General features: G+C 40.1%; 2 protein-coding genes across 3 annotated transcripts; both read right to left on the bottom strand.

Moving 5' to 3' along the window:
* Window positions 1-2,092: 2,092 nt before the first annotated feature.
* LOC117245997 (butyrophilin subfamily 3 member A2-like) lies at window positions 2,093-14,099 on the bottom strand. Of its 2 annotated transcripts, XM_033609644.2 has the most exons (10): window positions 13,942-14,096; window positions 12,041-12,143; window positions 9,748-10,086; window positions 9,147-9,428; window positions 4,821-4,901; window positions 3,967-4,066; window positions 3,749-3,876; window positions 3,509-3,646; window positions 2,594-2,696; window positions 2,093-2,244 (listed from the first exon to the last, which is right to left on the bottom strand). In XM_033609644.2, the coding sequence occupies exons 2-6, from the start codon at window positions 12,135-12,137 to the stop codon at window positions 4,047-4,049; spliced, it is 819 nt and encodes a 272-aa protein (XP_033465535.2). In that variant the 5' UTR covers window positions 12,138-12,143; window positions 13,942-14,096; the 3' UTR covers window positions 2,093-2,244; window positions 2,594-2,696; window positions 3,509-3,646; window positions 3,749-3,876; window positions 3,967-4,046. The 2 variants fall into 2 exon arrangements, with proteins under 2 accessions (XP_033465535.2, XP_078020118.1); XM_078163992.1 differs by lacking the exons at window positions 2,093-2,244; window positions 2,594-2,696; window positions 3,509-3,646; ... (1 more) ...; window positions 3,967-4,066; window positions 4,821-4,901 and adding an exon at window positions 7,928-9,039 and having other exon boundaries at window positions 13,942-14,099.
* A 3,725-nt stretch (window positions 14,100-17,824) lies between these two features.
* Window positions 17,825-25,621, bottom strand: LOC144459918 (butyrophilin subfamily 3 member A1-like). Its single transcript, XM_078164739.1, has 4 exons — window positions 25,508-25,621; window positions 25,290-25,395; window positions 22,738-23,088; window positions 17,825-17,946 (listed from the first exon to the last, which is right to left on the bottom strand). Exons 2-4 carry the CDS (start codon window positions 25,384-25,386, stop codon window positions 17,825-17,827), a joined length of 570 nt encoding a protein of 189 aa, XP_078020865.1. The 5' UTR covers window positions 25,387-25,395; window positions 25,508-25,621.
* Window positions 25,622-26,240: the final 619 nt, after the last annotated feature.

Below are 26,240 nucleotides of genomic sequence, written 5' to 3'. Positions count from 1 at the left end.
TATCTCTGTAAACCTAGACCGGACTCTGGACATGTCTGTATGAGAAGGTTCAATAGTATGGTTAACCCTCTAACTTGTTGCCAGCCACAAATCCACATTGTTGAGTGGCACATTCAGTCCGAAAACGTTCAGTTGCTCAGTTTCCTGGTCAAACAGACATTGAGGTATGTTTTCTCTTGTTTGGCAAGTGTGTCAGAGGTGTTAGCCAATCAGCAGAGACATTAATATGAACCAAATTCTGGTAGATCTTTACTTATTGTGCATCTTTTTTTGTTTGTTTGTTTTTTTCAATTATACACCTGCTTTGTCAATGTAAACTTTTGATTCCCAAACCAATACAAGCCTGCGTGCCTGTGTAAGACAACAAAGTGTTCGATGATCTTCTGTTTCTGTTTAAATCAATGTTTTGCTTCATTTTGTCGCGGCTGAACGCAGCCCTGGTGTGCTGTTCCACAGAGGTGAAGGGGGCGTGGCCTTGGGGAACAAAGGAAGGGAATTGTTTGGGGAGGGATTTTGATTTTGTCTGGAGCAGAGAAACAGAGTGAAGTGGCAGCCTGCCATGGAGAAATACTACATTTGACTCTTTTTTGATGGTACCTCGACTGACTGAAGGCAGCAGTGAAACCAGTGCATGTCGGGGACCTTAAAGATTGAGCAACAAGCCATCAAGCCAAGGCCGGATTATTTCTTTACTTGATTCGACAGCCTGTGAGTTTGATTCTTTTTTGCACATTTTTCTTTGTGCAATGCATTGCTTCTTCCTAGCTTTTATTTTTGAATTTTCAGTCGGACACTGGACAGATCTTTTTGGTTGGATTACTCTCATGAAAGAGGATTAGGGTTGGGGTTAGGGTCCATTTACTTTTCTTGCGCTCTCATTTAGGGAGGGGGGTTGTTATCTTAATAAATTGTGTTCAAGCTTACATTTAAGTTTCGTTTATTGCTCTCATTTGGTGGTTTCACAAGGGAATTTAAGACACCCCCATTATTTGCTGTCTCTCTTTTAACTAAGTCAGTATTACCACAGTAGCTCTCTTTTAATTTTACTTGTAACTAGGCCTAAAATTATTACGTGTTGTTATAATGTGAAAAAAAGATTTTAAATTTCACCAGCTTGCACGTGTCTCATGACATCAATGGGTGTGAATAAATGTCACATAATGATAAAAAGAGAAACAATGGAGACCCACTGAGCTTAAACTGATAAGGACTGTTTTATTTTCAAGGACTTATAGATGTAGATAATAATTGGATCCTCTTAGAAACGACAGGAGAAAACCTCAGATAGAACAGAGGCTCTTTCAGTAGTGATGGCCAAATGAAGCCTCATGAACCACTGTCTTTATTTTCTAAAGCCACTGGATTGCGCTGTCTGTTCAACAAAGGTTTGAAAGCACATTTCATTGTCATTGCTTCAGCCTTTATCTTTAAACCAAGAGCGCCATCTGGTGGAGTTAGAAAATAAAGAAAATGGTTGATGAGGCTTCATTTAACCATCACTATCTTTCAGTAGGTATATTTAGCTGATTAGCTATATTACCTATAAATTAATTCAACATAAAAACAGTTGCAGTTGGGGAGTTCAAAAATGAACAAACACAAAGATGCAACAACTGAATGTTTCTGTCATGAATACCAAAGTAAACAATGACTGTCATGTGCAGCTCAATTTTTATTTTGTGGGTAAATGAACAATTCTGAAGTTGACATAACCAGAGAATATTTTGGCACATCCTCTCGCCTGCATTTGTACTTCCAGCCAAACTCCACTTGGTAGGTTTGACTTTAAACTCTGTTGATGTTGTTTCACCTTGGTGATGAGAAGGTGGAGCATTATTCAGAGAAGGCTGATTGTTTGAATACCATGTTTGTACTTTTACTGTCTTGGGAACAGAGCTGTATACTGTGCAAGCAAGACAACATAGATCACTGAAATTACCAAAGATTTCTACACATTTGGACAATTTACCAGTCACTGGTATTGAAGGTTGGTGGAAATGTTGTTCCAGAGCCAAAAGTCGTCTCTTTCCATTTCAAAGAACACAACAGCTCTACTGTCATAATGTTAACAAGAAGTGAAACAGGCACAAAGTGTTTCTGAAGTTTTTATTGCTTTAAGTGTAAAAGCTTGTGTTTGCAGTGGCTGTCATGAAGCAGATACACCAGCTGATCATGGTCGCAGAGCCTTGGTACACACAAAGTGCTTCACTTCTGAGCAGTCTGTGTTATGCCACCTACCCCACACTGAAAAACAGCAAACATTGAGATGAGTGACAGGAGCGGAAAAACATAATTCTAGTGGTTTAATAAACATAACATCAGCATTCAGACTGAGTGACTTCCGAGGTAGCTCACACAGGTTGGGTACACCCGTCCATTTGAGCAATTGGCCAATATAGAACCTGTGAACAGTCCCATTTGGGGCCTTTTTTTCAGCACATTTACGACTACAAATTGAGCTTCTGAACATTTTTGATAACAAGAGACAACACAACTGGAGCAGGATTTTTTCTTTTTTTCACCCGTACGGATATTGACATGTTACTCAGATGGCACTCCTGCTTGTAAAAGTACATTCATCATCTTTGCTTACCCTTGTAGTTTGATTCAACGCAAGCTTTTGAACGTGAATATCTCAGCCCGGGGTACCAGTTGGTATAATCCACAGCAGTCCCATCAATGTTATGGTACTGTCGCTGAAAACAAAACATACATTAGCAAAGCTGACTCAAAATCACTGGGATGAAGTTTTCATTGAAGACGAGACATTTGGCAAAGCAAAGATCAATTCCTCAAGATGCACCAGTACAAGTCTGGCCCAGAGTGCTGCACAGGTCTGATTTTCAAGACGGACTGTTCTCACAAACTGTTCATACTTTTTCCTACTGAAAGTAATGCAGCCAAATTCGTACATATCCCACGTATTTTTGGTGGCAGGTTGCGTCTGAGGTTGCTAAGCAACCTCAATAAGCACCGTACCATAGCCTGTTTACCTTAAATCCCACGTGCAGCGCTGATCTAGAGTATCACACGAATTGTGCCTGCTTTTCTGAAGGACATCATATGACACATTCTATAAGGACACGTTGCTCAAGATCCACTCCCACCCTGGCATTGCAATGTGCAATATGCACCCATCTGCAGATCTTACATTAACCACGTGCTGTTCAGATCATTTGGTTCGGCAGTCGGTTAAAGCAATCATTTACATGTGAAACTAAGATAAGATATTTTGAAATAAAAGTAATTCAGAGAATGTGTATTTTATGTTCATGGTCATAATACTGAACACGTGCCTGTTAGTAACACGCCTGACTAAAACAGCTCTTCTCAATTTCTGGGTGGCACTGAAGATGCTCTTTTTATTTTGATATAATACACCCACATGTTCTTTGGTTTCCCAGAACTGAACCGGGAAGTTAAAATACCTGACACCATGCAGGACTCTGATCTGGCCCATAAACAGCCCTGTAGACACCACGACTCCATGCAGACATAAAGTGCTTACCTCTCTATCGCTTAGCGCGGTTCCAATCCAGATTTTACTGTCTGAAAACTTTCTACGCCAGACTAGACAAGTCACTCGTTGCATCTGAGCTGAGTTGTGAAGTGACACCAGGGTTCCACCAAACATGCCACAGTATTTCTGTAATAGTTTGAAATGTGAGAACAAAGATTAGTCTTCACCAGCACTTCATCATGACCGAGGATACATTTACTGTCTGAATTCTTCCTGTGCTTGTATCACCTGAGCACCAACAATGTTTCTCTTAGCCCAAAAGATTCTCATACAGCGGTTCTCATCAAGCTGTTCCCATCCTCTACCACATGACCTCTTTGGGTAGTGCTCACACACTTCCTCCATGGTAGCAGAATCTGTAAGAAAACAAGTGATTTGATACTGAAATAGGTTTCAGAGATCTGGGTTCTTAATCTTCAAAGCATCAGTGACAGTGTTGTACTCACATGTCCCCTGTACCAGGACCCCCAGCAGCAGGACGGCAGTTACCACAGCTGGCTGCATGGCTCAGGGCTCACCAAGTCTCTTACACAACTGGAATCTGACCTGGAAATGTGACACAGTGGAGTGTGATCAAGCTAACAAAATCCACATGGACTCGTAATTCACTTCTTAAATAACTTTCTTTACACGTTTCTACATTCGTGTGACACTTGACCAAAGGAACTTAAGTTTCTTTAACCCTTTGAACCTTGCGATAGAAACAGTCCACCAGGGCCTACACTGGTATTTTTGGTTATTGTGATGTCATTTTTTTGGTCAGTAAAATCAGATTTTACAAAATAGAAATGTATAACACGTTGATCCAAAAGATTTTTTTGATGTAGAAACAAAATATTTTTTTAGCACTCCAGAGGTTATTTGTTCCAGATACATTATTTAGTTTTTAAAATATGCTCATTTCTATGAGCAGAGTAAACAGGCGTTCATTTGTTCCTCTGATGCCACCATGCATTTTCGCCCAGTTTTGCACCACACCAAACGTATCGCAATTTTTATATTTATTTTTTTAATAATTTTATTTAACAGGGACCATGTGTTATAAACATTAATCTCGAATCACAAGAAGAGATGCATAACACCAGATTTAGCTGACAGCTAGTTTCCATCTGCGGTCCCCACATAAAATAACAAATAACAAAAAAAAATGGGGATGACAATGATGTCATTACACCCTTTTACGCCGTTTTCTAGTACACTTCAAATTTTTATTTCATCCCCCCCATTTATAGTACCCTGAATAGCTCTGATAGTTGTGTTGTCCTGATCTCCTGAAACATACAGTCAGAGAAAAACTCACCACAGATGAGACCTCTGTCGTCGTTCTTTTTTCTGAATGTCCGATGGCTGGTCTTCACTCTTTTAAACCTTTGACGATGCCCTGGGGACACACAGCATGTCCTTAAAATGTTTACTTTAACACCGTCTTCCATCACAACAGGTGAGGAATAACTACATGGATGGCGTTCAGTAAATAGCCATGAGCGGTAGATAAACTGGTTGTTAGGAAAAACCTGAGATGGGACTTTACTGTATTAATGACGGCCTAATTGAGTCAACTCAACAGCTCTCTGTTCAACAAAGGGTTGAAAGCACACTGATTTGCCATTGCTTGAGCCTTTTTCTTTAAACAGAGAGCACCACCATCGCATCAAAAAAAAAAAAGGTTATGAGGCTTTATTTGGCCATCACTTCTTTAACTTGCAGGCCACACTGCCTGCATGCGCAATTACCTCATTGCAGCTTGCATGCCTGTGGAGCTGCTGCAGAGCTGCCTGCTGCTATGAATACTGTACTTCCACAATTAAATGCTGGTGCTCCACTTATTTATGGAGCCATGCAAGTCACAACAGCACGCTCTTGCAAATATTTCACAATGTGTGTGTCAAATGGAGAGATTCTGTCCACAGAAATGTTTTTCTTTTTTTTTTTTTGTCAAGTAAGCATTTCATTTTTATTTTTTTTTAATATCTGTGACAGATAAAGACATTAAAACTAGGCAAAAAATAACCTCCAGAATAACCTCCTGCGCAGCAGCAGAGCTCACGGGGGCAGCGTGGGCGCTCTAACCTGCTAATACAGGCACCAGAATAAAGGGATTCCATGACACACATGCACTTCTCAAGTCAGGCCTTACAACAACAGGGCTGTACATCTGTGTGGGTGTGTCACTTAAATGATCCATTTGTGAGGGAGGAGAGGGTAGAGACCAGCTTTAGAGAGCTAATCTCCCTGTCTCAGTAACTAAATATTTGTCTTTGGTAAGTTTGTTTATTTTTGCTTAAAAGATCTGTAGAATTCCTTTTAATTATCATTAGTTAATTATCACACTGTTATCCGAAAAACATCATGTAGCGTCTTTACTGCCACAAACGAAACGTATGTGCACACACAAACAAAGCACATGCAGCTGTTTATACAAACTTTATTTCAATGACTTACTATAATATTGAAAGATAGAGACTGTTTCGCTCATTCCTGTGGACTGTGGGCGTCTTCTGGTCTGACTACACAATTGGTCACCACAGCGTGAGGATGAGTCATTTTTTTCTAAAAGCCTGTTCTGTGTAAACTTTTCACCAGGGGCTGTTGTGTTTCTTTTTGGTTTTTTTTCTGGAATCCCCTATGACCTCGCTGCGTCAGCCAAGACAAAAGATGAGTGGTGGTTTTGCTGTAACACCTGACTTGTTTTGAATGCAGCCTACCCCTGCTTATTTAGCTTTGGAGAGCAGTATATATATTAAATGCTTTACAATGTATTACTGTAATGTAATTCTAGGCACATATTTGAGTTAAATAATGAGCCCATTTTGAATCAGAAATGTTTTTTTGCCAAGTAACTTTGCATTTTCACGAAATTTGACTTGAGTTATTAAGAAAATTTTGGTGTCAGACACCTGACACCAAAAGCCACCTTTCACAGGTATGATATGCTGCTGGGCTGCGTCAGAATGTAATGCTCAATTTAACCTGTCGCAACAGTATGATATGCCAGTAACAATGTAGTTTAAGGAACTGGAAAGTCCTTGTAGGGTTTGGGAGGGAGGTGTGGTACATGGGCCCAATAAACCCAGGACTTTCACCCAGTAGCCCAATGTTTGCTTCCCGCATGAATGTAGAGCCAAACCATGATGTTCTTTTTAAATCTAACTGTATGCCTTTGTTGCCTAAATCTAATCATGTACTTTCATTTACATCCCAGTGTTTGTACCAGTATCCCAGTGCGTCAACAGCAGACACAGTACGATACCTAGCCTGTAATATGAAGACTTGAAAGGCCACAGACAAAGCGACGACTTTGGATAAGAACCTGTTTATTGACTCCGGCTTGGTTCCAGTATCCACTAAACAGTTCAGAGACAGCCCCACATTTATAATTGCCGTCATTTTTCATGTTTTACAAGTAAAAATACACGTTTGCATCTCTTTTTGATGCTGTGCTTTTTCATACCCAGATATATCAACTTTTACAAACTCGCTTTGCTGTGTATGTGTGACGATGAACAAACAAAAACAAATAAAAGGCATTTGAGCCAATTGCCAATACTCACAGGCATTTACATACATTTGCTACATGAACTGCATTTATGTTTGGCAAGTTTCAACACGGATTGCCCTTGAAGGATAATGCTGAACAACTTGGTCTACATCTGAAGACATGCCTCGTCTCCTTTCAATGTTTACTTTAGTACTGTCATCCAAAAACACGTGAAGGGAAAGTAAATGTCTGACGTTAAGCACACGCCCAAGAACAAGAGATAAACGTATACAAATATAGTGTTTACATGACATAATCACACAGCATATTCCCTTTAAGGAAAAACGTGATGATTTTAGGGTGTGTCATTATGATTGCTACTATTATCTTTTGTTTTTTGTTCATTTTAATCTCCTCCTGAAGCCCATCTGTTTGGAGGTACAGTAAAGTGTCCTCAGTTCAGACACAGAGACAAACAGAGATCCGGCTGAATGAGAGCAGTCAGTCTACAAACTGTTTAACAAACATCATAAAACCTCTGTTAACATAAGAGGAGACATTTCAGAGCTTGGAGCACTTCAATGCTCATGAGAACCTACAAAAGTTTACCTTGACAACACTGAATATAAGACATTTTAGGAGGGGATGCACATTTTTTTAATGAACTCTTTGTTTTTACAGTTTGCATTGTTAGTGTCTTTGTAAACTACACAGATGTTTCATATGATGTGCAAGACATCTACAAGATTTCTGTTTCATGGGTCATTGCAACCATTAAGAACATAATCTTGAGTTTGAATATAAACCTCATATATCTTCAAAGTAGTGCTGGAACAATAATGAAGAACATACTGGATATATGATGCCCTTAAAGCCATATCAAGATACGAATATTCAAAGAAAGGAAATGCAGAGAGAGTCAAACGATATCAATGAAACATGTTTTTTTAATATTTTAAAATCATTAAAAAAATGCCAATACTAATATTAGTGTACAGGACAAAAAGAAACCCAGACCACCTTCATCGTGGACAAATGCGGTGGAGCAATCTTTACATCTTGTGGTAGAAAATGATGGATGCATGGGATGGACTTTTCCTCTCTGTCTGAACCAATCCATTGCATGCTCTCCTTTTGTTTTGGTGGAATATTATGTTGTGCTACCAAAGAGAAACGTCCATTATTTGTCTGCAGACCAAGAGTTAATATTCTGTTTGTAACTTTGGACACCAGAGCGAACTGTTGGGGGTTATTTTGGTGTTCCTGAACCACCTTGTTCTTTTGGTGAAAATACAATCTTTGCCAATTTTCTACATTCTGGGCCCTGTGCATGAGTAGTCTCTGTGGCGCCCTTCCTCTCTTGATCCACGTCCCTTTGATGCACCTTTTAATTTCTGTTCTGTTGTTCTTTCAAGGTCTGTTTTCTTTCGTTCTGTCCCCAGCCCTAGTACAAAGGCATAACTCATATTAACAGATCTTTGAACTGGGTGGTTCAAAGTATATGCAGTTGGTGTCCAATGGTGTGAAGGGAGCATTGTGTAGGGATTAGACAAGGTGAGGTAGACTTAGTTAAAATAGAATAACAGTTGGAGAGATAACATCAGTTTGAATGGCATAAGAGACCAGATTGATTTATTTATGCACTTTTACACTGTCACAGCAGCAGCAGCAGATTAAACACACAAGTTTATTTTTCTTTATTTATACCATGTTGCAGGTGGCAGCTCTTTGTGGATTCATCGCTGTAGCGATCGTATATGAGCAGCAAGTTTTCATCGTAGTTATGCGATCAACCATTAACATAAAAATACTGACTGTAGCAGCTTCAGCCATTTAAATTATGAACTTTAATTCAGTATCACAGATCTGTGAATTTACCTCGCAGAGTGAAATGGCTACATTGATGTTTAGCGTAGTTAACTTTGTTTATGAATTGCAACAACTATGTGCACAGTGAGCAGGACTACAATTACAAAAACACTGAAAACTGCAGCAGCGATCCAGTGGACACGAACATCAGTTGACACCTCGCTGTCATCAGCTGGAATTAAAAAACAAAAAAAGCAGTATTGCATTCATGTGGAAATGTACGTCAGCTGTATGACGATAACAAAGTGAGCAGATCAGGACCTTGTGAAGAATGTATACCTGATATGTGAGTAGTTGTCTCTCTGGTCTGGTTGATGTTCCTCTGCTGGACTCTACAGGTGAAGCTGTTGCTGTGTCTCTTCTCCACAGTCACTCTGCTGCTGACAGTATAGAGGTCATCAGGACCTCTGACTGTCTCTGTAGGTCCAGCAGAGAGGAGCTTTCCCTCACCGTCCAGCCACAACACCTCAGGCTCTGGATACCAGCCTGCAGACTTACAGTCTAACATCACTCTCCTGCTGGTTATGTTAATACTCACAATGAAAGGTGGAGAAACAGCACCTGAAGAGGGAAGAAAGGAGAACCTGAGAATTAAATGAGCACACACACATAGTTACTGATGCACATTTAACAGACCTGCTGATGAAACTCATACTACAAGGTACAATCAAGGTACTTTTGCAAATTATCTGTTATCTTAGTCATGAATGTCTTCTTTTTTATTCCCTCAGCTTGTAGCTTTAGTTTCAGTTCATTTAAGGCAGCACCCTCAGTAGTATGTTAAGAGTCATTACACATTTTTTTCATATCTTTGGCACTTAAATATATCTTATTCGTCCAGGCCCAGCAAAAACTGGATGTAAAATGATCCGTACCTTACCAACTTCAAGCTGAATAAAAGAGTGACCCAGTCCTGGAATGAAGCATTTATATTGTCCCCCATCAGAGAGTGTCACTCTGGAGAGCATCAGTGAAATGTCTCCGTGCTTCAGTTTGTCGATGGACACTGATGTTCTTCCTTTGTAGGACGGATGTTTCTTACTCTCCAGTTCCACACCGTCACGCCACACATGAACAAACCTGGGGTTCAGGTCAGGTCTCGCCCATTCTACTGTCATGTCTGAAACATTCTTGGCAGGTCTCAGATGGCATGGTAAAATGATGTCATCACCAACTGTTGCCACTATTGGCTGAGATGGACAAACCACCTGATGCTGGCCTGAGGAAGAAACAGGTTTTTGTTTGTTTATTTTAATTCCAAAGTAACCAACACAAGAACATGTATGATGTATTTAAATAAAGTACAAGTGTAGCAGTAGTCTTAAAACTAGGGCTGTCAGCGTTAACTCATTAATTAATACATTCCTTATGTCACATTTTCATTATTAAGCTGAAGCAAAACTGCATCGCACTTTAATTACTCAAATTATGAAGCGTCTAAAACCAGCAACCATATTTTCAGCTTTGACAACCAAAAGCTGATGCCTTTAAAACTTGTTTTACTCCAGAATTGTACTAAAGTACAACTTTGAGATACTTTACTTGAGTGTTTCCATTTCATGCTACTTTATGCTTTACTCCACTACACCTCAGTGATTTATTGTACTTTTTACTGCCTTACATTTTTTAAAAAGCTTTTCTTTGCATCTTCAAATTATTAATAGAAAATATAAATCAACAAGTAAATTATGGTATAAGATTGATCTACCCAGCAATATATGAAGTAATAAAATTAGTTCCAGCTATACCAACTCTAACATTAAAGTGATGAACACATTAATGCATTAGTAGTTATAATTCAATGATATAATAATTCCTAAATACGTTGTTCAGTATGAATGAATGAATGACTTAAGAATAAAAAACAACATAATAAAAAACAAACAAGACAACTACAACAGTGTCCAAAAAGGAGTAGGTAGAAGTAAAACTTACATGCCCCTACCCCTTTTTTTTCATTTTTTCTACTATCTCGTATATTATTTCACAAAATTTCCAAATTTATTTATAATTATAGGGTGATAAATCCAGTTTATTAACAGACCAAGTAGCACCCAGTGTTACAAAATAAATATGCTCTCCCCTAACACAACTTTTCCTCGTTTATATATGTGCCAAAAATATCTTTTGTGTAGATTTTTAAAGAGTAACTAAACCCTAAAACCATTTTTTTCAGCTGATAATCATTGTTTCTGGTTGTATAGTAGTATTACTGACTGATCCTGCTCAAAATCTTGACAGTTTAGTGCAAACTGTTGAAAATCTACATTTTATTTTAAAAATGTGGTATGGAGCGCCCTCTACAGCTTGAAACCTGGTTACTACATTTGAATTTACATTACATTACATTGGAGGCGATTGATTCTTTTTCGAGGCGAATGACGTCACTAACCATCCACGCTAAAGCGTGCCCTCCTCCCTTTACTCCTCCCCTTACTATAAAACCATTCTGTCCGCAGAGAGAGCCGAGCCTCGGGGGTGTATGTGCGGCCAGGCCGCGAGGGAGGGAGGGGTCGATGGATGCGGTGGGCTGCTGTGCGGTGAGCCCAGGCTGCCAGAGAGGGAGAAATAGAACCGGCTGCCTTCCCTTCTGGCCGTGTGACACAGTTAGGGGCGGTTTTCCAAGCCACCATCGGCACAATGAAAATAAGCTCCACTGTCGGCAGGGTGAAAAAAAGTCTAAGTGTGGAGATGGGGAGAAGGTGAACAGGGGGAAAGAGGCCGAGCTGCAGCTGCCTTCCCTTCTGCCCGTGTGACACAGTTAGGGGCGGTTTTCCAAGCCACCATTGGCACAATGAAAATAAGTCGAAGTGTGGAGTGGAGGAGAGGGACCTCTCTCCCCGCAGCGAGGGACAATCTTCACTCCGCCCCCTTCCTCAGCCGCTCGCCTGAATTCTCCTCTTAAGTTATAACCCCCCTCCCTGTCACAAAACATTTTTTGAATGTTAATCAATTAATCAATACGTATGATTTTGACTGCAGGACTTTTACTTTTTACTTCTAACAGAGTAGCCTATTTCTACACTGTAGTATTGCTACTTTTACTTTTATTACACATCTGAGTACCTCCTCTCCCACTGTAAGCTTGGGGGCCATTCACCAAATCCACAACATCAAATACACCACCAGAGGCTTAATAAAAGCTAGTGCCACGGTTTCACTTTGATTATTACCTGCAGTCTTTGCAAGAAGAAGGGGGAGGACAGTGAGATGGAGAACCAAAGCTCCAAAGCCCCTAAAGCCCAGTGAATCATTTAGGTGAACCATCATGGTGTTCTGGGAAAATGAGAAAAAATAAGATGAAAGAATAGATTTGTCTTCAGTTAGTCAGAAGTGACATGATTAATCAGCAGGAAACTTCTTCCAAAAATTCTAAAACTAGAGACACACTTAAGACACGCGTTTGTCGTTTTGTCTGATGTTTCTCACTGTTTGACCGTGGAGCTGATCTAAGAAAACATGCTTCTCTCTGCAGATTGATGCAGCAAAAGTCACGTAGACTGTCATAAAAAAGGAACTGAATAAGATGACTGCGTGTGAAAATGAAACCTTTCAACCTCGAGTTCAAACTGCTTCCTTTTCTGTTTTTGTAACACATTCTCACTCCCAGCACACTGAATACAGCGGCCCCACATGTAAAACTAAAATGCCAGGGATGGGTTTATTTCCTTAGATTTGAGCAACAAAATCATGCAGTTAGATTTAAGGAAAAAAAACGTCATTAAAAGAAATAGGTTTGCTACTAACCTAATACATCACTAGTGTAGTGTGCTACATGTACTAGCTTATTTGCTGTTATATTGTTTGGTTTCACACAGAACAAGAACAGCAGGCTCCTGGGTAAAAGTCTGGAGTTTGTTTGACCCATCCACCTCTTGAACTTTTCCTGGAATTTGCTCTTTATACTACAGCAGTAGTTCGGAGCATCAAAAAGTGACAGTGCCCAGTGCGTCTCATACAGATGCTTTAAGGGCGCCTCCAATGCGTTCTTATCTCAGCTTGTCAAATATCGCCACTTTGTCAGTGCCGTTAACATCTACATATGAAAAGGTGTCCTCCTGCATTTGTTGTTGATGTTCCGGGACGCCATGTCAATTTGCACTTTTTAATTGCATTGTGTCTCTTCAAAATACACTTAATTTTAAAGGAAATGTACAGGTTCTGCTCGTTAGATGCTGACAGCCCTTTTCAAAAATGAACTTACAATGCCAGTAAAACACCTCGTATTTATGTTTATTTCCTTGTGCAACAAAAGCACGTGATTAGGTTTAGAGAAAACATCATGGTTTGGGTCTACATTCATACAGGGAGCAAACAGCAAGCTCCTGGGTAAAAGTCCAGGACTCATCTACCACCCCTCCCTCCTGCCTGCTTATATTATGTCATTACCGCCAAACTGACACCATACAGAAGCATATCATCCTGCCGTGACAGGTGCAATCCAGCTGACCAACGGCGTATCATACCACCGTGAAAGGTGGCTTTTGGTATCAGTGTCTGACACCGAAATCACTGACTAAACATCGGTGTCTAACGAGTTGGGAGTGAGACCAAGTTGGTTTTCAGAAAGGCAACACTTCGTCAAATGTTTTTTAAATTCCTTTCTTCCCCTGACACTCTGCTTATTGCTTATTGACACTGATCTCACAGCGTCATACTTCAAAAGCCTCACAGATGTCACTTATTAGGTGCATTACTGTTCCGTAATAAACTGTCATATCTGACATCTTTACAATTCTAATAAAATGAATTTGGGCAATTTCTTGGCATACCCAAATTCTACATGTACTGTACATATTATCCATAAATACTTCATGAAACATCAAATACATCTTTTCTTTTTTAATAGTTGGGGTTATTCTAGAGTGTACAATACATCAACATTTACAGGTAATGAGACTGAGTGCTTCTATGTGCCGTCAGGTTTGTATGATAATCAACCATTACATCAAAATCAAAACCTTTTTATGAGTCTATCCTAAATTTGACTGTGGGCATTGTTGGCTGCAGAATCATCTATTTCATAAGAAGAGCATTACATAAAATATATGATGAAAATATTGTGAGTTCCTACCTGCAATAGAAGGTTAGCTGCACCTTATGTTCTTGTAACCGGTTGCACACAACCTTCCACTAAGCTCTCATGAACCAGAGTTGTCGACAGATATGATACTGTCCCAGAAGAAGAACTTTATGCTTGACAGCACTCTCACTTCTCATTTGTTATGTGCCGTGTCTATCTTTTATGAAGTGGCAGTGGTTTACAAAGCTTTTTCTGGGAATCTCCTCAGCAGACCCATGTTTGAAGCAGCGTGGACTTTGAGTGAAGTTTGAGTGAAGTTTGAGTCATTTTCCCATTCATGTTTCTTTGCATAAACCTAACCACAGTAACTTTACCTCTAACCCTAGCCCTAAACTTAACAACACCGAACCATGTTTTATTTTCCTTGACCTAACCATAACTGTACGTTAGCCATAGCTGTAACTTTCTGTTAATGATGTAACTTTATATTAAAGCTATAGTGCGTAACTTCTGTCGCCCCCCAGCAGATAATGCGTTATTACAACAAATAAGCCGGCACTTCCATGTACACAGAGTGACACTCACTTCACACCGTGTACACAACGCTACACAACGTGGTGAACACCAGGCTGCTAACATTACATTACGTTCATAGCACCATTTCCAAGAAAATAATAAAGTACTAGGTCCAGTACATGTAACAGCAACACATACTACTCATAATATAATTATAAACCAAGTCACTTACTTATCCAACAGCAGCAAGGCAACATCCGTGTCTGCCCTCAGCCCAGTTTCTTCCTTCAGGGCTCTCCACCGAGGAAAAGAGATGTCAGTACAAATCCTTGTTTGCCTTCTCCGTCGGTCACTTTCCTTCTTTGCTAATAGACCTTCAGCTGAGGCCAGTCCAGGCTTTTTCTTTGTGGTAGGATCCACTTCTGAACCGTGTCTTGGCCGCTTCTTTGGGTTCTCCGCCATGTTGCTTTCTCTTTCTACCTGCACTCTACCTCTTGCTATGAGACTCTCCGCTCTTCCTTCCCCTCCCTTTCATTTCCTGTGCGCCAGGGCGGGACTGTCGCCAGTCGACACGCAAACTAAAAATGATATATATTGAAAAATACCGCGAGATGTTAGAGGAGACGATCGGCTTAAAGCAACTCTTACCTTTCTTGCATTTCACACAGCACTTAGAAAAAATTTGAACATCCACAACTCCCGCCTCCCTCCAAAGTCCCATCCTCCTCCTCCTGCAACTCCACCTCCCTCTGAAGGCCTACTCCCCCCTCCTCCATTACGTCCTCATTATAGACGTAGCCGTTGGCAAGGTAACGTTAGACAGAAGAGGAGAGAGAGTGTAACATTACAACAAAGACAGTCAAATGCAACCCCGGAGTTTTAAAACTCAACCGGAGTCAGTGATGACTGATGAGTTTTAGAATAAGGTTACAGCGCTAACGTTAGATAGTAGCGCTAACGTTACTAGTAAGTGGAAACGCACAAGCAAGACAACGTTAATGTTTCAGAGGCTTCGCTACAGTAGACTAATGTTAGCCATTAGCAACTGGATGCTGTGTTGTCATCATGTTATGAACTGAACTGAACAAGCACAAAAATGAAATGACATTTTGCATACCCCAAGCAAACAGAAACAAAACATATAAAAACAATTTGTGCAACATATAAGAAAGAACATATCGTGCAATAGTAAGATGAAAAGAATCGACACTTCACAGTCAAAAACTCCACATACTGAGAGCAGAACTGGGAGATCCTCTTCACGTCACAGCGCCATGAATTGTTTGTGTATACACCACAGAGCTTACCAGATGATGCTGCCGTCCTGTCTGCTCTGTGTAGTGTAAGCCCCGTTAGCTCAACACCGGAGTCTGATATGTTACCATTCATCCATGTCTCAGTGAACACAAGGACGCAGCAGTCCCTCACTCCTCAGTTAGTGGATCTCCATAGTCGGATGTAATCCATTTTTGTATCCAGTGAGTGGACATTCACCAGAAGGACACTGGGAACAGCTGGTTTGATAGGGTTAGCTCTTAGCCTAGCTAACCCCTCTGCACTTCCCCCGCTCCCGCGTCCTGTCACAGCGCTGCTGGCGTCTCCCCGTCGGGACAGCTCCAGGCGAAACCACGGTCATCTCAGGGCTAGCTCGACGTAGCAGGCCAGGCTTGCTACACATCCTGAGCTCTCTTGGTTATAGCGTTAGATCTCTGCAGCAGTTTCTAATGTCTGTTAGAAACTTGCGACTGTATTGCACTGATGAATTTACTTCTTGTTGCATCGTTTCTTTCTTTTGCCAACTGATTTCCCTGTTGGAGCGGCTGGAGGTGGAAGCAGTGGTCCGCATTTGTTTGCTTTTGTTACGGAGAAAAGTTTATATCCACAAGGGTCCCTGTTACTAGTTTATATCCACAAGGGTCCCTGTTACTAGTTTATATCCACAAGGGTCCCTGTTACTAGTTTATATCCACAAGGGTCCCTGTCACTAGTTCATATCCACAAGGGTCCCTGTTACTAACCTGTTTGTTGTCTCAGACTCACGGGAGGCCTCCACGTGGGGAAGACAGACAGGACAGGAGAAAACTCCGACCAATCATTGCATTTGGTCCGAATGCAATGATTGGTCGGAGTTTTCTTAGAACCATATGAGAATGGTATAATGATGAGTTTTCATCTCTGGTGGAATTCACTTACATTTCAGTGTGCCATCAGCGTATTAATAGCATTTTAACCTAAACAAAGAAAAGTGTAAAATTTCCAGAAAGTTAAGTGTTGCTTTAATCAGCATTGTGTCATCTCCTCTAGTAGTGGCTTGAGTGAAACGAACATTTACGGACATGTAGAAGTTACGCACTATAGCTCTAAGGACAAAAAACATTTTGTGTGCATTTTTGAACCACTGTATGAGGACACGTTGTTATGTTCAACAATGTGTTCAATACAAATGAATTTTCTAAAGTTGTATATTACCTTAACATCATTTTAAACAGTTAAAAAACTGTTTTAAACCTAAAGTAATGACTTAATTATTATTTACAAAACTATTAATTTTATTATTTAAGTAACTTATTGATTAGTCTGACTCACAGACTGAAGACCGCTGGTGTCAGGCTCCCATTGGCCTATTTCAGATGGATTTCTCCTACCTTTTGGCCATTGTGTTTTTTTGTTTGTTTTTTTAAATCCCTGTCGCTACATAAAGTACTCTTGCATAGCCAGACCTATCTCCAGACATTGTTTTGTGCATGAAACAACAGCAACCACAGTGTTTTATGTGGTGTTTCCTTTTGAGGGGATTTTGTCATTTTAATGCCAGTGCTCGCCTCCCCACAAGTATTCTGCATCCTGGGCTTAGCACCACCCAAGACGATGGTGATTGGTTAAAAGAATTACAAACAACCCGAAGCTTTTTTGTTTTTGTAGAATTATCATGGGTTCAGTCGAGGTAAGTCTGGCTAAGCAAGCGAGACTGCTTGAGTGTAACAATGGCTTTGAGTCACAAAGTTGAGACTCTGATGTGAGCCATGAACAGAGTGAAGAAGGGTGGATATTATATCACTGTCTTTGTTACTCAAAGAGAAACTGTCACCACCTACCAGAGAGTGACTGTTAATCGCAACTACGAAACATTGCAAAACTCAAGTCATCTCTCACAATGACATGAAAACTGTAACCACTGGATTAATCTCCTCTCGGCGTGACTATTGCAGCTCTCTGTACCTGGGTGTCGGCCAGTCATCTTTGTCTCGCCTGCAGCAAGACTCCTCACTGGTGACAGAAAAAGTGACAACATCACACCAGTGCTGGCATCCCTGCACTGGCTCCCTATCAAATACAGGATTGATTTTAAGGTTCTTTTATTTGTTTTTAAAGCCATACATGGGCTGACACTCCAGTATATTTCTGAACTTCTCTGCCCCTACTCTAACTCTTTATCTCTTAGATCCTTAGAACAATGTCTTTTAACTGTCCCACGTTCGAGGCTGGTGAGTAAGGGAGCTTTGCAGTCACTGCTCCAAAGCTTTGGAATAGCTGTCCAGTCTAAATGATATATTTTAGAATCCTTTTTTACAGGTGTAACTGTTCTTACCGGTGTTATTCTGTTTTGTGTTTGTGTGTATTTTATATTGCTATATATTTGTGTGTCATTCTTTTATTTTGTACAGCACGTTATTCAACTTCAGTTGTTTTTAAATGTGCTGTATAAATAAACCTGATTTGATATGATTTAAAATTGTGTCAACCAGCTCATGCTGTGGACAGCTCCTGATGCTGTAACTGAGCCTTAATTGTCCAGTCTTTAGGGAAACTGGTATCCTTCATTGTGAAGGGCTGGTTTTACTTTAACTTTATTATTAACTGTTCTTCAACAGGAGACATAATTAGTCATGATCTAATCTCTCCTAACTCTCCTAACTTCCTAACTCAACAGGCTCATTCACGGGACTTTCTACAGTGTGCACCCTGCATGTTTCTTAAAAGATCTGCATGTTTGTATGATCAAGAGAAATCAGCACAGGGTATCCTGATATACAGTTTAATCATTTAATCACCAATAGCCAGTACATCTGTGTGCATATAGAGAGAAAGATCAAATGAGATGCTTAGATAAGATAAAACTATGCTGATCCCACGCAGAGATATTTAAGTTCCACAGCAGCAGATGAAACACATTATTCTTTATCCATGCCATGTGATCTTTTTGTAAAGTGATATTGAAAATGACACAGCTGCAGAGCAAAACAGAAAGCAAGAGACATTTTCACCTTTAACAGACAAAAAGCAAAATATTGTATTTGCAATATGATTGCACACATTTGATACAGTATTTTAACTATGCTGTTGTGAGGAGTGTCTTTCTACATGTAGCAGGTTCTGCAGTTTCATTCAGATGAAATCCTTTAAACACCTAAGAGTTAGGGCTCATTTTATTTTATTTTAATCCTCAGTATGTGAAATATTTAATAATGAACCAGTTCATTAAAGCCCTACAAGTACAGCTGAATGATGATGCTGAAAACTACATCATAGTATAACAGTTACATTACATGGAGAAAAAAAAAGAATGCTTAAATCAAGTAAATATCAGCTTCTATTTTCTTCTGTTGTCCCAAACTGCAAAAGTAAATAAAAAAATCTAAAAGAAGTCAAATCAACAGCATTTGCATACACACACGAGGCAGAGCACAACACCAATGGAGCAGGCAATACCCACAATGATCCAGGGAGAACCAGTCTGGGCTTCAGCTGAAATGACAAACACAAAACAGCATTCACTTTACATGGAAATGTACAGTTCCTCAGCCATACAAGGTTTTAATCAATGATGGCACTGATGGCAGTGAAATACAGCCCAGAAAGCACCACAGGTCCATGAGGTGAAAGGCTTCTCAAGGCTTATCAGACACTGAAACACTTGGTTTGATTTACGCTGGAAAGTCAGCATGTCCACAATTATTTTATCTTCGATTGCAACAACTTCCAGGTAAACAATATAATTATGCTGTTCTGAATGGCCACATGTTGGCATCCTAAAATTATCATTAAAATTAAACTGCCTGTCGAGCTCTGTTCTGCATGTGTAAATTGGGCTGCTTCTGTGGACCTTAAAGATTTCCTTACAAAACCGTAGGTGAAAATTTTCAATGGGCGTTGTGTCCCAACATGTCTGCCAGTGGTTCATTAGAGGGCCCCACACTTCACTTAATATGTGAGGATGGATTGAATAATGTACATGAAGAATTTTGGCCAAATTTTAATTGAGGGATCGAGGGTGCTTTCACACCTGTAGTTTGGTTCATGTGGTGTGAACCTGAGGGAAAAAATGATACATCGCCACAGTTTTGTTTTGTTTAGTTACCTGTTCACACTGACTCTTTGCAAATGAACGAAGAGGAATAAATATAAAGTTCTACAATCTAACAGGTAACTTGATGATTGGACAGTTTTAGTGTTCCTGCATCATCAGGACCTACATAGGAAAATCAGATTCTGGTGACTGACAGAAGTTTATGCAGCAGCACTTAAATGCTTCTGAAGTGTTTTGTATTTCTGTTCTTTGGTTTCACAGAGAGCTCCGAGAGCTAACTGATTGTAAGCATTATTAGTGGACTGTTATTAGACTGCAGATCAGTTGCATTTCATGAATAATGACTAACATAGAAACAGGACGAAAAGAAGGCGTCTTGCACAGTCATGATTGGGGGCTTAATACTGTGTTGCATTGACTTACATAGACAAAGTATATGGAGTTGGATACAAAAAATGAAAGTTTTAACAGATTTTTAATCAGGGAAAATATCCACCTTGATCTATGATGAGATCACAGACAGATTTCAGGATCAGTAGATGGATTTTTTATTGGTTTGGCTGTTGCAAAAATCACATATGCTACCATAAAATCCTGTGATTGGTTCTTTTTCTATCACACCACAATCGAATCGCAACAGAGTCCATTTGGAAGCAGACCAAGACCCTTCTTTTCAAACTGTCTCTGTTTGGTTGTTTGGTCTGCACCAGGCTCCAATTGATAGCTTCCACACCAGCCCAGACGAACCGTACTAACCGCTCAAATGGAATGGAGTTTGTTTTCACCAAACCAAACAGATGAAGGTATGAAAGCACCTTGAGTTCTATCTCTCTCTCAAAAAGCTAAGCCCACATGTAGACTATCTTGGCCAATAATTTTGTCATTTTTGCTATTTTTCTCTCGACACATAATTGAAATATCCATGTGGCAAGGTAGAAATGTTGCCTTTGCACCGGGAACACAGTCAGCAGAACAGTTCCAGAGAGAAAAATGAAGTTAAAGTCAGAGATCCTGACCAAAGAGGTGCAGAGGAATTCCTCAAAACTTCAGAGAGGGATTTAAACATGACAAAGAGATTTCAAATTCCGGTCTGTCAGTGCTGTGGCTGTTTTAAAAATGTACATCTTTGTGCATAAATGGGCACCATGTCAGTCAGTGAGCAGACAATAAGAATCTACTTACCAACAACAAGCTGAACAGAGGAGGCTCGACGGAGTTGTGGAATGTAGCACATGTATTTTCCCTGATCAGCGAGTTTCACTTTGGAGAGTTTCAGCGAAATGTCTCCGTGCTTCAGTTTGTCGATGGACAGTGATGTTCTTCTTTCGACGGATGGATGTTTATCATTCTTCAGGTCTTCACCATGTTGCCACAAAAGGACAGTTTGGTTATTTAGGTCAGGTCTCATCCACTCGACTCTCTTAACAGTATCTATGGCAGGTTCCAGATGACATGGTAAGATGACGTCCTCACCAACTACTGCTTTTATTGGTTGTAATGAACCAATCATCTTAGGACGACCTGTGAAGAAATCGATCTTGTTTTTAAATTCTGCTTGGTTAAAAATCTTTATACTCCCACAAGGCAGCATTTCCACCATTAAAGAAGCATTTCACTGTTGGAAAGATGGTCGTCTCATGAAACTATTTACATCTTTATGCATAAATGGGCACCGTGTCAGTCAGTGAACAGACAATAAGAATCTACTTACCAACAACAAGCTGAACAGAGGAGGCTCGACGGAGTTGTGGAATGTAGCATATGTATTTTCCCTGATCATCGAGTTTCATTTTGGAGAGTTTCAGCGAAACGTCTCCGTGCTTCAGTTTGTCGATGGACAGTGATGTTCTTCCTCTTCCATCGGATGCATGTCCACTTGATTGTCATTTTAACAATATTGGCAGATTCCAGATGGCATGGTAAGATGATGTCCTCACCAACTACTGCTTTTATTGGTTGTAATGAACCAATCATCTTAGGGCGACCTGTGAAGAAATCGATCTTGTTTTTAAATTCTGCTTGGTTAAAAATCTTTATACTCCCACAAGGCAGCATTTCCACCATTAAAAAAGCATTTCACTGTTGGAAAGGTGGATTTCCCACGAAACTGAGACATGGTGCTATATGACCAGAGAAAAGAGATAAAAGGCTGTGGCATTTACTTTTGTTCAAGAGATTAAAAAAAGAAAACCGACAACAATAACAACCAGAATGCACTGCATCACACAGGACTAATGAACACACATGGTGGCCGGCTGTTTAGCAAATGATCTTGTATCACGCTTAATCAGTCAGCTAAAATATGCTTATGATAACATTTGTGGAGTGAAATCAGCAACCCAGAATCTTGGTTTATGTTTAATACGAAAACGAAGAATTACAATCTGTACTTCCAAACAACAGCCTGAGCCTGAATTTTTAAGTTGAGAGATGAACAAGGAGATCTGTGCACTGCCAAGATGGAGGTACGTTTTTCCACGTTGGCTGAAAATGTGCAAAGTAAACCAACGCGTTCTCATCCCAAATCGTCACATGTTACCGCTTTGTCAGCAGCCTTTCATGTCTATAAATTACACGCTAGATTCTGTGTCTGCTGTAGATGTTTTGGGATGCTGCTACCAACATCAGGATGTCAACAAAAGCACATGGTTAGGTTTAGAAATCATCATGGTTTGGCTCTACATCGATACAGGAAGCAAACACTGGCCTCCCAGGTGAAAACCCAGGTTTGTTTGACCAGTACACCACCTCTACTACCTGCCCTATGGGGATTTTCCTTCTCCTTATGTTACGTTGTTACCAGCAGTGTTCCAACCTGACACTGTCCAGCTGTGTATCATACTGCCACGGTAGCTGCTGTCTGACTGACCGATGGCATATCATTACATGGAAAAAGTTTTCTGTCTGGCCACATTACAAACTGACGCCATCTGGTGACGTATCCTACTGCTGTGAAAGTTGGCTACTATACAACTACTGTGCAGTTCATAAAGTCTTTACGTGCATGGAAAATTAACACACACAGACAATCCACTTACGGACAAGAAGCTGAACAGTATAGGTTGTATCAAGTTCTTGAATGTGGCATCTGTATTCTCCAACATCAGTGAGTTTTACTCCGGAGATATTCAGTGAAATGACTCCACACTTCAAGTTGTCGCTTGACATAGATGTTCGTCCCTTGTAGGATGCATTTTGATGATCCAAGAGGTCCACATTATCATGAGACACATGGACAGTGCTGGAGTTTGGTCCTGTCCACTCCACAGTCATGGCAACAGCACTCATGGGAGGCATCAAGTGGCATGGCAAAATGACATCACCGCCAAGAACTGCCATTATTGGCAGAGTTGGACCGCCTAACGGAGATTGACCTGCAAAGAAACAGACTGTGCTGAGGACGGTACCTGCATATTTACATGTATGATTATGTTTACAGGTTGTCTGCTGTATGCAGAGGCTGCACAGTGCGTGTTTGTAGAAAGGAAAGGAATTTGGCTTCAGCAAAGTCAAGTCAAGTCAAGTTTATTTATACCTGCTGTGACCTCTTAGACTAACGAATTAAACCACAGCTCCATCACCAAACATCACAATTTTAAAAGTGTTAAATCAAACCAACAGCCCACTGTTACGTGTCAGTCTGTGTGTGTGTGTGTGTGTGTCTCTCTCTCTCTCTCTCTCTCTCTCTCTCTCTCTCTCTTCCTCCTGTGCTGTCATCTGACTTTCCTGACAGGTGGAGCCTATGAGACTGACGAGGATGGGAGGAGTTGATAAAAGCACACGAGAGAGTGAGAGGAGCTGTCTCACACACACCCATTCGCCAGTCAGCTTGGAGAGCTGTCTTTTGTTGCCTTTCTTTTGGTTAGGCGGGGGTTGCATGGATTAGCGTGCAACCTCCTTTCTTATTAGGTTCCGGGCAGCTGCCAGGACACTATTGTAATCCTAGGTATTCTTCTTCTTCTTCTTCTTCTTCTTCTGAGGAAATCATACTTCCCATGGGTGAAAACTCACCAAACTTTGCACAAAGGTCCAGTCTCATGCCAGATATCCTCAGCTGTAAACTCAAGCCAATAGTCCTGATGGTGGCGCTACAGCAAGTGTCTAAAGTTCAAAACTTTGAAAATTCATAACAAATCAACCATACGTGCTACAACTTCACAACTTTCATCAAACTGTAGCCCCAATACTGAAGAAACTTTTGTACATTTAAACCTATTAAAAATTATGAAGTTCATCACTCTGTTTTTTTCAAAAACTGTAAAACTTCTTAAACCTATCTCCTCCCACAATTTTTGCTCAATTGACACCAAACTTGTTACAGAGCATCTTCAGACTGTCCTACACAAACTATGTTTCTCAGATTTTTGATTTATCAAAAATTGAGCCTACAGTGCATCAAAATGTTTGACTGTCAACAGTACTGTAAACATATACTTGCTAAATAAATCTTCAATGTTCATGAAAAAATGACAAAATTCTAGAGTCATGGTAGATGATGTGTGGCAAATTTCAGAATTTTATCTCAAAAACTGAATTTTTGACAGCATTTTGAATTTTGCTCTAATGTGAACAATTGGAGTCTATGCAAAAATGGCAATTTTAAACATCAGTTTTTCACTTATGGAGCAAATCAATCATTGTTACAAACAAACTACCAACATCTCCGTGCTGTCTAGATGCAATATGTGTATTTTCAGATTTTTGTCTTAATAACTGAATTTTTTACAGTGGTTTGAAATCTGCTTTTCCATGCATGGACGGCTGCTAAACCTGCACATCTGGCTTAGTCAGTTTGTGAAGCTACACATGAATTGTCACTGACTAATTAGCTCAGTGAGATAGAAATTGATTCTTAGGCTCAGAGGTTGTGAGTTCAAGCCTCAGCTGATGCAAAAGGCAGATTGTGTTGCTAAATGTCTTCCAATTCTTCTGCTTGTTGCTCAGAATTGCCTAAAAATGCCCCGACGTGACCCATCGCTGTGCAGCAGCTGTAATTTTAGTTTGGGTTGGAGGTCTCCGGTAGCTCAGTTTTCGTTGTTTGTTTTTTGTTTAGATTAGATGTTTAATTTAGGTAGTTAGTGTGGGAGCTGCTGGGTGCGACGGCCCACTGCATGGTTGGCCCAGCAGCTCCGACTTTTGGTTCTCTTTTGCCAGGACCTCCATCCCTCTTTTGTTTATGATTTGCATTTATTTAGTTAAAGTATTATTGATTAAAAAAATAAAGAGTTTGTTTTGGCAATAGTCGGTGTGGTGTCCTTTATGTTCGGTCTCCCTATGAGCCCTTTGTGTTGTTTATGGAGACACCCACAACGATTTAAAGTTACACTGTGTAATCAAAGTTTTCACAATATATGTTAAAATATCTGCAATTCATGTGATAAAAGAATGCATGATGGACATTTAAGCATTTTGGGAAGCTAATTGGAAGAATTATCTCAAGAAAATTAAAGCCCTCCGTCAAAGTTCAGCAAAGGTACTGTCCCAAGAACTGTTTTCAATAGAAACAATACATAAAAGCCTGACTATGTGCCTTCAAGCAAACAACAAGATCAGTAGTTATTTAAATGTATATTACCTGCAGAAGACTGCGCTAGGAGGAGGAAGATAACGCAGTGATGGAAGAGCGGAACAATGAAGTCCCTGAAAGAGCATTCATCAGTCAGGAGAGCCATGCTGGAGATCTGAAATATAATAAAAAACAAAGTAAGATGAAAGAAAATCAATAATATTTCTATGATGAATCAGAAATGAGGCAGTGAACAGGTCAAAGGAAACCAATACAGTTATACTCACATGAAAGACAGTTACACTGCAAGGTGAAGTTTCTTGATGCTGTTTCCCTCTTGAAGAACAGGATGCTGTGAACGTCCTGTTTCTAACGAGTACAGAAGTCACACTGACCTCGTCAAGTTAGACGTTCTGTTTTAGTAGAAGAAAACCACAGAGAGAAAGAGAAACTAAATAAAAGAGAGACAATGGGCCACATTCACTAAAGTAATTTATGGCAGGTGGGAGCGGTAATAATATAAAGAAAAAGGAAGTTTGCAACTCAACAGTTATATTGAGGGGAGATCTCAGTTTAGTATTAAATCCACAAGTTGACAAGAGTGGGAAGATAAATCAACCAAAAAATCTGTATTTCCATTACTAAACTTAATGCAAGCTTTCAGACTTATAGAAACTGAAGAATTTTGCACAGTGATGTCAGAGATCATACTTTTTCCTCCAGCAGACACATTCACTAGTATGTGCGTAGAAATATTCTCACTTTGCACACACACATATAGAATCACCATCAGACTCATAACATGTCAGTTTTTGTACTTCTTACCACAGTGCAAAGCCAAGCAACTCAGAATCACTGACAGGGCATTGCCGCAATTTGCATTCAGCATACTGCCATGCTCCCATTTCTGAACATAAGGCAATGTGTTTCCCCAGAGGATTATCCAAGCTGCAACCTCCCGACTGAAAAATAAAGTCAACGCTGAAGTGCCAATAACTGCACTTCCTTAAATCGCCACTT

This window comes from Epinephelus lanceolatus, chromosome 22 (genome assembly GCF_041903045.1).
Source record: "Epinephelus lanceolatus isolate andai-2023 chromosome 22, ASM4190304v1, whole genome shotgun sequence".
Taxonomy (NCBI): Eukaryota; Metazoa; Chordata; class Actinopteri; order Perciformes; family Serranidae; genus Epinephelus; species Epinephelus lanceolatus.
This window is presented reverse-complemented; position numbering and strand designations above follow the sequence as displayed.